Raw genomic sequence first — 15,617 nt, 5'->3', positions numbered from 1 at the left:
ATGCTACCAAAACTCTTATCCATTCTCTCATCTTCTCCCGTCTTGACTATTGCAACCTCCTGCTATCTGGCATTCTTGACACCCATATATCCACACTTCAATCCATCCTAAATGCTGCTGCAAGACTGATCTTCCTCTCTCACGGCTCCATATCTGTTGCACCACTTTGCAAATCCCTACACAGGCTCCCTGTGTCCTCCAGAATCAAATTCAAATTACTCACCCTTACCTAAAAAGCCTTCAACAACACCACCCCTGAATACATCTCAAATCTCATATCAAAATACTCTCCTTTCCGCCCTCTTAGATCTGCCTCTGACCTGCGCCTTGTCTCGTCTCTGATAACCACCTCTCACTCCCGCCTACAAGACTTCTCTTGTGCTGCTCCCCACTTATGGAATTTCCTCCCACAGCCTTCAAATCTTTAGATGAGTGAAACCCATCTCTTTTTTAGAGGTGACCTTATCCCCGATAACACTATTCACACTAATGCACCCTCACAACTGTCCCAATCTCCATTCTGAGCCACACTCTCTCCTCTTGTTTCAGCTGTGCCCTCTTCCCTTTAGAATGTAAGCTCTCTAATGAGCAGGGTCCTCCATACCCTTTGTTTTCATGTCTCCATTCATTTTTTCTGCCTTGTCTGTTTTTATTTTACGTATGTCCTGTTTTATGTATGTCCTTGTCTTCCCTACTGTACGGCGCTGTGGAGCACTGTGGTGCCTTACAAATGTACGATAATAATAATAACCTCTACCAAACCTCCTCCTAATTATCAACAACCTTCCACCTCTCTACAACACCCCAATTTCTAAATTCTCCTCTCTTGATATGGCAATAATACATCTTAATCAAACCCTACAATAAGCCCTTGAACAAGTGGCTCCAGCTGCTCTTCACACTCCATGCCGACTAATATCTCAGCCATGGGACACTAAAGAAATATGACATCTTCAAAAACTTTCTCGCAAAGCAGAATATCATTGCCAAAAATTTCATACCTCTAATTATTTCCTCCATGTACTGTTATCTATCACGCCTATAGAAATGCTTGGGAAACATACTTCCAATCTCTCATCTCTGCTCAGGCTTTTAACCCCAAACACCTTTTTTAACACATTTAAATATCTTCTCAATCCTCCCACCCCAAACCCTCCGACTACCATCGGTGTCCAGGATCTTGTTTCCTACTTCAAGAATAAGATTGATAAGTTCTGTTATGGAATGGTACCATCTTCCATACGCTTTCTTTTCTCACATTACCCTTTGAACCATCTTCAGTCAGGCTTTTGTTCCCAACACTCCAAAGAAACTACTGACTAAGGTTGTCAATAATTTCATCACTGCTAAATCTAAAGTCCATTATTCACTCCTGGATCTCTCTGCTGCATTTGACACTGTTGACCACTCTCTTCTCATACAAACGCTACAATCCCTAGGTCTTCAGGACGCTGTCCTATCCTGGTTCTCATCCTACCTATCTAATCTCTCTTTCAGTGTTAGTTTCTCTGGTTCCACCTCTGCTCCGCTTCCTTTATCAGTTGGAGCCCCACAAGGCTCAGTCCTAGTCCCTCTGCTCTTCTCTATCTACACCACATCTTTTGAAAAGCTAAGAAGCTCCTCTGTATTTCAGTATCATCTCTTTGCGGATGATACCCAAATTTATCTGTGTTCTCCGGATCTCTCACCATCTGTGTTGGCCCGTGTTACTGACTTTTTTTCTGGATGTCCTCTTGCAAACTAAATCTTTCAAAAGCAGATTTTATGCTATTTCCACCAGCCAACAGAAGTCACTTAACTGATATTTATATTTCTGTTGACAACATGACAATAAATCCTACCCCACAGACTCACTGCCTAGGTGTAATATTTGACTGAGAACTATCCTTTGTTCCCCACAACCAATCTATCTATGCTGTTACATACATCTAAAAAACATTTACAGACTACACACATATCTCACTTAGACACTGCAAAAACTTTAATTCATGCACTCATCATCTCCCGCATTTATTATAGCAAGACAATCCTTACTGATCTTCTCCGATCTATTTTGCACTCAGCGGCTAGATATATCTTGCAAATCACTCTTCCACTGCTGATCCTCTCTGTTGGTCTATACATCGGTTGCCTGTGGTTTACAGAATCCAATATAAAATACTTCTACTAACATACAAGGCCATCAACAAAACGGCACCAACAGACATCTCATCACTTGGCTCAAAATATCTCCCAGATAGACACCTCCGTTCTGCACAAGATCTGTGTCGTGTCTCTCTTCCACTCTCATCACATGTTGCCATTCCCAGTTACTGGACTTGTTTCTGGTTGTAACCATCATCCCACAATAAGACTTTCCTCTAGTCTTCAAACCCTCCTCTTCAGGAATGCTTATAATATTCCTCAACCACGCTCTTAACCTCACTACGATACCTTAATACCCCCCATTACATAAGACTTGCATGTGTTTTATTCTATACTCAAACAATACTCTTACCCCTGACCAGCATTGCTATGTTAACTTTGCAATATGGCTGGACCAATATGCAATATGTAGCACTTAACCTCATGTACATTGTCCTAATAGATTGTAAGCTTGCGAGCAGGGCCCTCTTTCCTCTCTGTCTATATTACCCAGTATTGTTTTATTACTGTGTTGTGGTGCTATATAAATAAATGTTACTAATAGTAATAAGTGTCAAGTTCTTAAGGGTCATGTACATGAACCAATAGAAAAATAAAAAAAAATGCATAGGAAATGTATAGAAATGTATGTATCAAATAAAAAGTAAGCACTATTCTAATGTATGTAAATCACAAAAAAAATCCAAAACCGTTTGTATTTCTCTATGTGGATCCAATAGATTCAGGCTTGCTAACACTACATAGACATGAATTAAGTCTTTGTACAGTGCACCTGTATTTCTGTTTTCATACAGCAGAGGGCAGCACAGACCAGGCCCAGTTACACTCTGAAAATCTTTTTGACATTACTCTTGCCCCTCTTATCCCCTCCTGTTCTCCACCCACCTGTCTGATGCATTGTTTGCAGCTGAAACTTTCAGATTTAGGGATTTAACTTTGAAGAGAGTTAGAGAACATACAATGTAAGTAGTAACAATAAACGGATGAATTAATTCAAAATTGTGCTGGGATGGATGAGATGCAATACTCTGCTTGGATGGATGAGATGCAATGTTCTGCTAGGAAGTATGAGATGCAATACTCTGCTTGGATGGATGAGATGCAATGTTCTGCCTGGATGGATGAGATAACATGCTCTGCTAGGAAGTATGAGATGCAATGCTCTGCTAGGAAGTATGAGATGCAATGCTCTGTTGGGAAGTATGAGATGCAATGCTCTGCTAGGAAGTATGAGATGCAATGCTCTGCCTGGATGGATGAGGCGCAATGCTCTGTTGGGAAGTATGAGATGCAATGCTCTGCTAGGAAGTATGAGATGCAATGCTCTGTTGGGAAGTATGAGATGCAATGCTCTGCTAGGAAGTATGAGATGCAATGCTCTGCCTGGATGAATGAGATGCAATGCTCTGCCTGGATGGATGAGATAACATGCTCTGCTAGGAAGTATGAGATGCAATGCTCTGCTAGGAAGTATGAGATGCAATGCTCTGCCTGGATGAATGAGATGCAATGCTCTGCCTGGATGGATGAGATAACATGCTCTGCTAGGAAGTATGAGATGCAATGCTCTGCTAGGAAGTATGAGATGCAATGCTCTGCCTGGATGAATGAGATGCAATGCTCTGCCTGGATGGATGAGATAACATGCTCTGCTAGGAAGTATGAGATGCAATGCTCTGCTAGGAAGTATGAGATGCAATGCTCTGCCTGGATGGAAGAGATAACATGTTGTGCAGGGAAGTATGAGATGGGATTCAATCACTGTTGGAATGGATGAGATGTAATGATCTGCTGGAATGGATGAGATGTAATGATCTGCTGGGAAGGATTAGATGTAATGATCTGCTGGGAAGGATGATATGGGATTTAGCACATGAGATGCCCTGGTTAGATGGCTGGTGAAGCTCCAGTTGCAATGTTCAGCTATAAGACCTAAACTGTGTCCCGCAGACTGGATGCAGCTATACAGTGTCTGTGTATTGTCTGCAGTGTACTGTGGATGTGCTGCAGGGCCTGTTAGTCTTTGTAGGACTACATGGAAGATTTGGGAGTTTTATAGACAAGGGGAGTTACAATCTATAACACCCTTTCTGGGGCAAATCAAATGTATTTTATTCTGTCTGTAGGTTTTTTTGGGTGTTTCTGCTTTTTGGAGCTGTGTCATGTTCTCAAAGTAAAAGACCACAACATGGAATCATCACATCACCTAACTTCCCCAAAACTTATCCCAACAACAATCACAGCACCTGGGATATTGCTGTCCCTGAAGGATATCATGTTTCACTGAAGTTCCTGGTGTTTGACATTGAACCATCAGACGGATGTAACTATGACTATGTTAAGGTACTGGGCATGTGTATTGCATTCCCTCATAACCTCTGTATTAACACATCCACCCATAACCTTTGTATTAACACATCCCCCATAACCTCTCTATTAACATATTCCCCCATAACCTCTCTATTAACATATTCCCCCATAACCTCTGTATTAACATATCCCCCCATAACCTCTGTATTAACACATCCACCCATAACCTTTGTATTAACACATCCCCCATAAACTCTCTATTAACATATTCCCCCATAACCTCTGTATTAACACATCCCCCCATAACCTTTGTATTAACACATCCCCCATAACCACTCTATTAACATATTCCCCCATAACCTCTGTATTAACACATCCCCCCATAACCTCTGTATTAACACATCCACCCATAACCTTTGTATTAACACATCCCCCATAAACTCTCTATTAACATATTCCCCCATAACCTCCGTATTAACACATCCCCCCATAACCGCTGTAGGAACACATCCCCCCATAACCTCTGTATTAACACATCTCCCATAACCTCTGTATTAACATTTTACCCCCATCGGCTCTGTAATAACACATCCCCCCTCTCATCACCTCTGTAGTAACACATTGGACATATTGAGCTTTTAAAAACATAGCCATTCAGAGAACAATCTTAAAAAGCTGGGTTTGTCCCCCCATAAATTAGGGAGATTCCGGGGTAGCACCCACTATTTTAGTAGTCTATTGGATATTCCAAGAGAGTCGGCAAATATATAATACATCCACAAATATGTATATGAATATAGCAAGTAAAAGTGCTGAGTCTTCATCTACATTAAAACTTACTTATCTCATGCTCTAAAGCTGTAGTTTAAGTAATAGCATTACAAATGTTTGTCTGTTGAGTAAAATAACATAAAAAAATTAGAAATCGAAAAACTGAATCAGAAAGCTGCTCTTACTTCCCCTGATGTTTCCCCTGCCTATTCTATACTCACCCAACGGACGTCATCTTTTTCTCCCAATCTGCCTACCACCCTCTCGTGCCTGATGTCCACCCCATCTCTCATTATACTCTATGCCAGGTGTCAGCTGACGAGAGAGCAATGGGGCGATTCTGTGGCCCTGTGAACTCCGCGTCCCACCCAGGCCGTCGCCTCTTTGTCTCTCAAGGGAACCAAATGAAGATTGAATTTCACTCAGATTTCTCTAATGAGGAAAATGGCATCACCGTTATTTACCCAGGATTCCAAGCTTACTACCAGGCAGCAGGTGAGTAACGTCCAGCAGCAGGTCAAAGTGTCTTGCATCTGGGAAAATAATAAACTCTATTGTGTATTCAGTCCTCATTTCTTTGCTTTAAAGGTTTTTTTCCACCATTGCACAACTTTATTGGTTTCTTAATGCTGTTCTGCGACCACCCACGTCCTATGTCCTCCTCTCACTGCTCCGTGTCTCTCCACCCTATGTTCTCGTCTTAGACTCTCTCCCGTCTCTCCCTCAGACAATGACGAGTGTGCATTCCAGAATGATAACAGTGTCACCTGGACCCCCCCATGCCAGCACACATGTCACAACTATATAGGGGGATATTTCTGCTCCTGTCTCCCAGGGTACAAGCTGCAGAGCGACCAGCGGACCTGCAAAGGTAAGTCCTAGATTGTACTCACACATCACTTTCATGAGTGAGATCTGCCTTCTAATCCAATGACAATGGCTAACGAGATGGACAGGGCAGGTGGTGATCCAGTGACTGCTCTTCCTATTCTCAGTGGAATGTAGCAATGAGTTGTTTACGGAGGAGACTGGATTCATCTCCAGCCCAGGATACCCCCAACCATACCCAGCTGACCTCAACTGCACATACAGAATCCGTCTGGAGAAAGGTCTCCTCGTCTCACTCAACTTCCTGGAGACCTTTGAGATTGATGACCATCCGCGGGCGTTATGTCCCTATGATACGCTGACGGTGAGGTTCTCTTAAATAATTGCTTTATAGGGCATATTCACAGGAGCTGTGTACATAGAAAAGAGATAGACATAATGTTTGTTTATGGGATAATGCAGTCCCTACTGTAAATGATATAGATATTAGATATATAGATATTAGAAGTCACCAGGGATATCTGTAGTCATATAAATACACAAGGATGAGTGCTTTTATAGAGGTCACAGAAATCTGACACCTTATTCCTTATAATACACAAGATTTCTAACAAACACGGAGTTTGATGATATCAGAACTCTCCATATAATACAGATATTACTTTTAGGAGTTTATATATAATAATATCACTGGTGTATTGTAGCTTTATTATGTTTATGTTGATGAATCCTTCTGTTGTTTTCTCATATCTTTCTGTTGAAGGATTGGCTTTGACATTACATGACAAGTCGCTGCCATTTGTGTTTGGGTTTCTAACATGTGTGCTCAGATCTTTGCAGGTGGTTCACTGATGAAAAGTTACTGTGGGCGTCGCTCGCCAGGTATTGTCAGGACGCAGAGTAACGAGGTGGACATTGTATTTCAAACTGACGACTCTGGAGACAGCAGAGGGTGGAAGCTACACTTCACTTCAGAAGGTGAGAAGTTCTATCAGGCTTGAGCATCAGAAGTGGACGTCACTGTGATAACCTTGTGTGTCACTATATCTGGGTCAGTATGACACCTGTTGTTTCTGTCACACCTGCTGAGTGTTTCTCCTGAGTATAATATGATATAGCATTGTTGGATTGCTCTAACAGTACCTTTCTTATTCTTGCTTCCCAGCTGTTCGGTGTCCAGATCCCGTCGCGCTGGATAAATTCTCCATTATCAGTCCAGTGCAAAAAGAATACAGAATGCAAGATTATATTGTAGTGTCCTGCCACACAGGATACAAACTGATGGAGGCAAGTATGACCATAGCAATGGACGTGAGTATGCATCAAGTCAGTAGGGCTCACTCCCTAACATTGCAGTTAGGTGCAGAATGTGCACTAAACCATAGGCAACCAATTGGACATTTGCTTTCATTGTCAAACTTTCACCTAACGGTAGTTAGCAGTCCTACAATGATTGTAGGATCATACACAGCATGACCTGATTCAACATATAATATTATATTAAAGAACCCATGTAGGTCTTTATGTCTTGATACAAACCCATTGAGGTCTGAATAGGACCAGATACAAATACTCATGGAGGTCTGGATAGGACCAGATACAAACTCATGGAGGTCTGGATAGAACCACATACAAAAACTCATGGAGGTCTGGATAGAACCACATACAAAAACTCATGGAGGTCTGGATAGGACCGGATATAAACTCATGGAGGTCTGGATAGGACCGGATATAAAACTCATGGAGGTCTGGATAGGACCGGATATAAAACTCATGGAGGTCTGAATAGAACCAGATACAAACTCATGGAGGTCAGGATAGAACCAGATACAAACTCATGGAGGTCTGCATAGTACCAGATACAAACTCATGGAGGTCTGGATAGAACCAGATACAAACTCATGGAGGTCTGGATAGAACAGATACAAAACCATGGAGGTCTGGATAGGGTCAGAGAGAAAATAGTGGAGTTCTAGGTAGATATTGATACAAACTCATGGAGGTCTGGATAGGACCAGATACAAACTCATGGAGGTCTGGATAAGACCAGATACAAACTCATGGAGGTCTGGATAGGACAGGATACAAACCCATGAAGGTCTGGATAGATCCAGATACAAAACCATGGAGGTCTGGATAGGGTCAGAGAGAAAATAGTGGAGTTCTAGGTAGATATTGATACAAACTCATGGAGGTCTGAATAGGACCAGATACAAACTCATGGAGGTCTGGATAGGGCCAGATACAAGTTTTTCAAGGTCTAGGTAGTTTCAACAGCTATTGACCATCATCATCGCCACCAGACAAACTTTTAGGCTGTATCTCAGACCGAGATATAAACTCAAGAAAATCAGTATCTATACAAACATGGTGAATAATAGAATTACTATGCCAGCTCACCTCAGCATAATTCCCCTTACATCTCTGGCCTTCAAATCTCTGCATACCCAGACAGAATGTATATCTTGTATAAGGAATGATCCAGGCATGGTCTATATACTTTGCCTATTCAAAGTTTTCCATGAAGGTAAAGTTAGCCTTTATGCTATGGGACCTATGAGTCCCAATTTTCATAGGGCACTCCCAGATCGCAGCACTCGAAAGAGCAGTCTTAAAGAATCGGGTTTGGCCTTGATAAAGTATAGATATGGTTGTATGTTTTTTGTCACAGATTCCAATGATGGGAAGTAGGTTTAATCACCAGTAGATGACTCTGAATAGCTGGGGAAAATGAACATATGTGCGGAAACCCATGAACTAATAGAAGCTGATTGGTTGCCATGAGTTAGGTCTACACATAACATTGCCCTGGGGAACATCTTCTTAAATAATGTTCTTTTTTCTTTTCCTCAGTAGTGTGCTCTTATAACAACTTGTCTGTGTTATGTCACCATACATCTATCGGCCTTTTAATACCCCCAACATCTGAAATGCAAAAAAGCTGCCGCTGTCCAACAGATTCATTATAACCAAGTTGTTCCTCTGTTACATACTGTACACAGGCAGAGAAATGGGCACCAAGGGTCATATCTATACCAGCTTTTGCTCTTTTTTGTGCAGTTATTGATGGCCATCTCTAGGCATGGCAACTGTGGCAATTACCTTAGGCCCTAAGATGTCAAAATATCATTATTATCATAGATTTGTACTGTGCCACGGTGCTCCAAAGTGCCGTACAATAGGGAATAAAGAACATACCTAAAACGGACAAGGTAGACAGAATAAATGCAGACATGAAAACATTCTTATTAAATACATGAATTCCAGAATTAAAGGAACCGTAAATACCCAAATAATTACACTTGGAGAATGTAGCACGGCACACACCCCTCGGGTAATTTTTTACAAATTTTCTTTCTCCAACAGAATGGCAAAGAGCTGCGCAGTTTTACCTCCCTCTGCCAGAAAGACGGCACCTGGCATCGTCAATTGCCCCACTGTGAAAGTAAGACCCATATGCAGCTTGGATGAATCCATGCTATGTAATCTAGAATCTGGTTATTAATATAGAAATATGTATGTAGGTTTTCCAGGTGATAGGGCCAACATGTTAAAATTACAATAATGGAACAGCCATGGGAACTAAACCAGTCCACCCTGTACTTCCTTATGAGTCCCAAATAAGGTAAAATAATTGTAAGGTATTCCAACATGTTCTGTTAATTTGGGTTAATTAGGAGTTTAAATTATTTAAATATTGTATAATAATAAGGACTTTCACTTTAGCTCCATATTCTCATTTATAGGTTCAAAACATAAGTTGATATAGTTTAGATTTCTTGCAACCTATGTTATCCGTCTTTACCTGCATCACATGAGATTGCTCAACTCGTCTCTTGCAGAGTTGATGGAACATTTGTGTCTATGGTTTGAATGTTTTTTGAGAGTGGTGGACAGCGAGTATATGGGGACGGCCACCACACACACTAGCCAACGGACTGACAATCCTCCCACACATTAACCATCAGACTGGCAATCCTGCCGCACATTAGCCATCAGACTGACAATCCTGCCACACTTTAGCCATCAGACTGACAATCCTGCCACACATTAGCCATCAGACTGACAATCCTGCCACACATTAGCCATCAGACTGACAATCCTGCCACACATTAGCCATCAGACTGGCAATTCTGCCGCACATTAGACATCAAACTGACAATCCTGCCGAACACTAACCATCAGACTGACAATCCTGCTACACACTAACCATCAGACTGACAATCCTGCCACACACTAACCATCAGACTGACAATCCTGCTACACACTAACCATCAGACTGACAATCCTGCTACACACTAACCATCAGACTGACAATCCTGCCACACATTAACCATCAGACTGACAATCCTGCCACACACTAACCATCAGACTGACAATCCTGCTACACACTAACCATCAGACTGACAATCCTGCTACACACTAACCATCAGACTGACAATCCTGCTACACACTAACCATCAGACTGACAATCCTGCTACACACTAACCATCAGACTGACAATCCTGAAACACACTAACCATCAGACTGACAATCCTGCCACACATTAACCATCAGACTGACAATCCTGCCACACACTAACCATCAGACTGACAATCCTGCTACACACTAACCATCAGACTGACAATCCTGCTACACACTAACCATCAGACTGACAATCCTGCTACACACTAACCATCAGACTGACAATCCTGCTACACACTTACCATCAGACTGACAATCCTGAAACACACTAACCATCAGACTGACAATCCTGCCACACACTAACCATCAGACTGACAATCCTGACACAGATTAGCCATCAGACTGACAATCCTGCCAATACTCCTAAACTTACAGCCAGTTAATGTTCGTTTACAATGTATATATCGTAAGTCAAATATCTGAAGATTCTTATATCCCTTAATAAGACGCATCTCACAGAACAATGCTCTACTTGCATCTGCGCACTCACCTCTCCAAGCGCAAGGGGCTATAAGTGCAAGATACGGTAACTCTAAATAAGGACACATGTTGCACGCATGCGCAAAGTGACAATTTTGTACCAAGATGCATCTGTTTGTCACGCAAATAAATGTACATACTTGTAACACCTCATCAGACCCCATGTGTGTAACATGGACATTGCCAGGAATTTTCTACAGCTATGCATTTATCTAATAATTAACAGTGGTTCTCAAACAATCTGGAGACTGCCAAACGTTTGGTCATCGATACAGAAAACGTGGTGGAAAGGTAACCTAGTCTTATTATTATATTCAAGGCTGTAGTCCCTATGTAATATATCAGTAAATAATATATAGTAAACCTGTTATATTGTCATTACTGAACACTTCTGTTTCCTCTGCTCTATGTAGTTGTGAGCTGCAAGAGTCCATCCACTCTACGTAATGGTCAGCACACCTTCTTGACCGAGCCAAACAAAGTGACGTACCTGTCCTCTATTATCTACAGCTGTACCGAGCCATTCTACAAAACGGCGACTCAGACAGGAAGCGGTATGTATACTGCTGTTTCTCTATTACATACATAAGGTTAGGTACACACTGAAGAATTTTCCGACGTGTTATCTCAAACGATTGTACCTACGACTGAAGGTCCGGTCAGTCTGGCGATTCATGCGTACACACTGACACGATTTACCTTCAGATCTGTGCTCTTCATTTGGTCCTTCATTTGGTCCTCTAGTCTTCAGAGAATGACAGCACAATATTCATTCATTCATTCTTGTTGCATTGTCACACTGATTAAAACCGCCTTGTTATAGCTATCCACATGTCCTAACGAATTTCGTTAGCTCCTGTGACTCTGAAACAAAGCATTAACATTAACATAATTTGACAAAAAGATATTGCTGGGATCTCTGAGCTTTTTGCCATGTACTGTCTTTTTTTTCTTTTTTTAAATCCAGTAATTATCTTCGGGTAAAGGTGGAGGTTTTGTTTTATAAAATATGGAGTTCATTTGGCAATTTTTCAAAACAATTTACCTATACTTTCTCCTTCCTCTGATGACATAATTCTCTCCCTTTTAGAATATGAATATTTAGGTAAAAATTGAAGTTGGAATCCCCTTGCAAAATCCTGCGTTTGTCCCTGATAGGCGGCTTAGATTGGGGGGCGACTGGAAATTACTTGACGCAAGAATTCTTCATCACTATAACCAGATCACCCTGAGATCTGAGCTATCTCAAACCAGTCCCAAACCACATCACTCTAGTCACATTACCAACACGTTTCCAACCTGCCTGAACTATATACACACTTATTTTATCCTTACTAGTTGCACTCTGATTAGTGGCTAACTAGTACAATATGCAGCCAGTCTGATGGGGATTATAGGAAAACTTGTATTCTCTGCGTAACATCTCTACCACCAACCCCCATAGTAGTTGTCTATGGCCAATATGTCGTGAGTAACAGCTTTCAAGGCTATCCTGGGGTCATTGGAAACATATTATATAGCAGGGGCAAACGCAGGATTTGTAGAGGGGGGTTTCCACACCACGCCACCAGTGGGCGTGACCAGCATGCATGGGGACGTGGCTATAATATTAGACAGTGCTTGGCTGCCCTCCAACTCTTCCTATCCCCATAATATACATGGACAATGTTGCGTGCACTACTGTTAGGTGCACCCAGCTCTCCCTTTTCAAGCAGAGCCGTGTGAAGCGGGACAAGGGTCCAGCCACCTCAATTATACAGTGTGCCAGGCTTGGAGTGGGGTTTCCAGGCACTAGGACCCCCCCCCCCCCCCTCGGTTTGCCTATGTATAGATTATCTGTTTACAAAATCTGATTAATGCAAACATATTCAGTTAATTCAAACAAAGCAAGAGGATCTGAGACATATATACATACTAGTGTTGCCTGTACAGTAATAATTACTGCGTGTCCATATGAATTTCAGCTAAGTTCACCTGTTCAGAGGATCGAGTGTGGAAGGATGAGAATGGAGGACTACAAATACCAATATGTGTGCCAGGTAAGTTATTTGGTTAGTTATGAGGTATAGGAAAATAGTAAAAAACAGCTGAATAATAATCATTTATAGACAGTTATTTTAATCTTTTTGGATCGCCCTGGTATGATCTGGTTTACGTCAGTTTGGGTTTTGTTATTCTTTAGTGTATACAGTTAGGAGAGAGGTTAATATTTCTAACAGTGATTACATTGGTTAGAGAACGCTCAGGAGCAATAATGTGGTCTTCCTATTTTATCCCAAGTTACCGACTGTCCATTCTTGTGTTCTCAGTTTGCGGAAAGCCGCACAATCCTCTTCCCAGACGCAGTCGTATTATCAATGGTGACAAAGCTGCTCCTGGTAACTTCCCGTGGCAAGTTTTGTTAAACAAATACGGGCGAGGTGGCGGGGTGTTGATTGGAGAGCGCTGGGTGCTGACCGCCGCCCACGTCTTGAGACCGCAGAAAGATACACGCGGAAATGACGATGATATCACCAACCTGCATGTTTTTATTGGCGATATAAATGTGGAGAAGCAAATTGAAAATGGCAATTTACAAGTGAAGGGGATTCACGTGCACCCGAAATACACTTTAGACAGCCACGATAATGACATTGCTCTGATCGAACTGAAAGATCCCGTGGTTATGGATGAGAATGTGTCTCCCATATGTCTCCCGGAGGACAGTGAAGAAGTGTTATACGGAACTGGCCTAATTGGTTATGTAAGTGGATTTGGGGTTACGGAGGAAAACAAAATAGCTAACGAACTACGTTATGTCATTTTGCCCGTGGTTCAAAGAAACAAATGTCAGCTGCAATTAGATGAAAAACAAAAGGATCTAAAAACCACGGACAATACACGATTGGAAAAGTTCACAGAGAACATGTTCTGTGCTGGTTTCCCTGAATCTACTCAGTTGCAGAAAGACTCCTGTCAAGGGGACAGTGGAGGTCCATTTGCCATCCCACACAATGACAAGTGGGTGGCCACGGGTCTTGTGTCCTGGGGCATTGACTGTGGTCGTGGCTATGGGTATTACACCAAAGTCAACAATTACATTGATTGGATAAAAGGCTACTTAGATAGACAATAGAAAGAGGAACTGTCATACGAGGATTTACAAGGCACCCAAAATCCAAAATAATTAGGAAAAAGTTTAATATAAATGCTTAATTGTGCCTAGTGTATAGTTTTATGCCAATTTCAACCACCTCATACAATTAAACTATGTATCCTCAGCTATTATTTTACACACACATGAATAAAAAAAAGGCATTATGGGACAGAGATTAAAATAATAATGGCCCTTGAGCGAGTGATCAAAGTTCTGAATAATATTCCAGCCTCTGTCTAATTGTTTCATAGCTCACTTTAATTATATCACTACAGGAAAATACACTAAACATGTTTTAATTCACTTTATATAGTCTGTCCTCTTGTTTAGATCTGGGGGTAAATGTATCAAGATGCCAGTATCCAGGGAGTTTGAAAAGTGGAGATGTTGCCTACAGCAACCAATCAGAATCTAGCTATCATTTTGTAGACTGTACTGAATAAATGATAACTGGAATCTGATTGGTTGCTATAGGCAACATCTCCACTTTTCAGACCCGCCGGAAACTCGCAGCTTGATACATTTACCTCCTAGTGGCAAATGTTTGCTGAATGTACATATATTTTAGGTCTTGATTTACAGTGTATTAAAGACGGTATAAATGCTTTGATTTATTGCATATAAAAATGTAGTATTTTGATTTATATAATAAAAATGGATGTTAATTCTTGTGTATTAATGTTATTTTAAAAGGGTATTGCTGTCACAGACAATGGGAGATATCACAGGCTATGGAAGTGAACCCAATGTGCTGAGGCACGGATTCTACTGAGTGTCTGGTTTTCACCAGGGATGTCTGCAAGGATCATGGTCTCCCCGCTGATCTAGAAAGGTCAAAAGTGGTCAGATTCAGGGTAAAGATCAGAGTGAGTAACCCAGGTTCAATATCAGGAAAGAAGTCAATGGTCAGGGGTCATATAAGACAGTGATGGTCGGAATATGATAATAGTAACAGAAGATCAAAGCAACGCTACAGACAAGCACAGAATAGCAGTAACCTGATCCTCAGCTACAGTGAAGTTCAACTAAGCAAACCTTTGAGCTTGGCGAACCTGATATGAGCAATCTTGCACATCAGGTACTAGATAGTACAGAATGGGAGCGTGCCAGGAGCAGAGCCGCTTCACTGGAGCACAGTGCCGTATGACAATTAATGTGAGTGGAATAGTTGTGCTGACAGGTCAAAAGATTAAAATAAAGGACCTTTTCAAATATAAACTGGGAGGGTTTCATTTTGTAACAATATATTAGATTACAGTAGATCATAATATAACACAGCTCATCTCGGGCAGCACAGATACGCTTCACGCTTTGCCGTCTGGCCTCTAGTCTGCTTTGTATCTATGGGCGGAGCCAGGAGGCACCAGAATCATTAACCGCAGGAACCTAACATACTGTAATCACCAAAGCTTCCTCCTGCGTCGTTATTTTATATTTATAAGGCGCCACAGACTCTGCAGCGTTGTACAGCCAGGGTATATCA

The 15,617-nt window shown here is 41.5% G+C and overlaps 2 protein-coding genes across 2 annotated transcripts in view; both read left to right on the top strand.

The window, feature by feature from the left end:
• Nucleotides 1–15,617, top strand: part of ATN1 (atrophin 1) — a 320,704-nt gene that overhangs the window by 254,276 nt on the left and 50,811 nt on the right. The gene's annotated exons all lie outside the window — the stretch shown is intronic.
• C1R (complement C1r) lies at nt 3,002–14,799 on the top strand. The gene is made up of 11 exons (XM_075215794.1): nt 3,002–3,107; nt 4,272–4,488; nt 5,535–5,721; nt 5,954–6,097; nt 6,222–6,418; nt 6,885–7,032; nt 7,220–7,341; nt 9,421–9,499; nt 11,412–11,552; nt 12,963–13,037; nt 13,308–14,799. Coding segments are annotated over exons 1-11 (2,118 nt in total). The 5' UTR covers nt 3,002–3,105; the 3' UTR covers nt 14,114–14,799.

Source organism: Mixophyes fleayi, chromosome 6 (genome assembly GCF_038048845.1).
Source record: "Mixophyes fleayi isolate aMixFle1 chromosome 6, aMixFle1.hap1, whole genome shotgun sequence".
Taxonomy (NCBI): domain Eukaryota; kingdom Metazoa; phylum Chordata; class Amphibia; order Anura; family Limnodynastidae; genus Mixophyes; species Mixophyes fleayi.
Note: the sequence above shows the minus strand (reverse complement) of the source record. Positions and strands in the feature narration are given on the sequence as shown.

Bases quoted from the DNA above. Each gene is read 5' to 3' on its own strand.
- C1R (XM_075215794.1), top strand. The intron at 6,098-6,221 runs GTAAGTCCTAGA...TCCTATTCTCAG, and splicing joins CGACCAGCGGACCTGCAAAG to TGGAATGTAGCAATGAGTTG. The intron at 9,500-11,411 runs GTAAGACCCATA...TGCTCTATGTAG, and splicing joins TCAATTGCCCCACTGTGAAA to TTGTGAGCTGCAAGAGTCCA.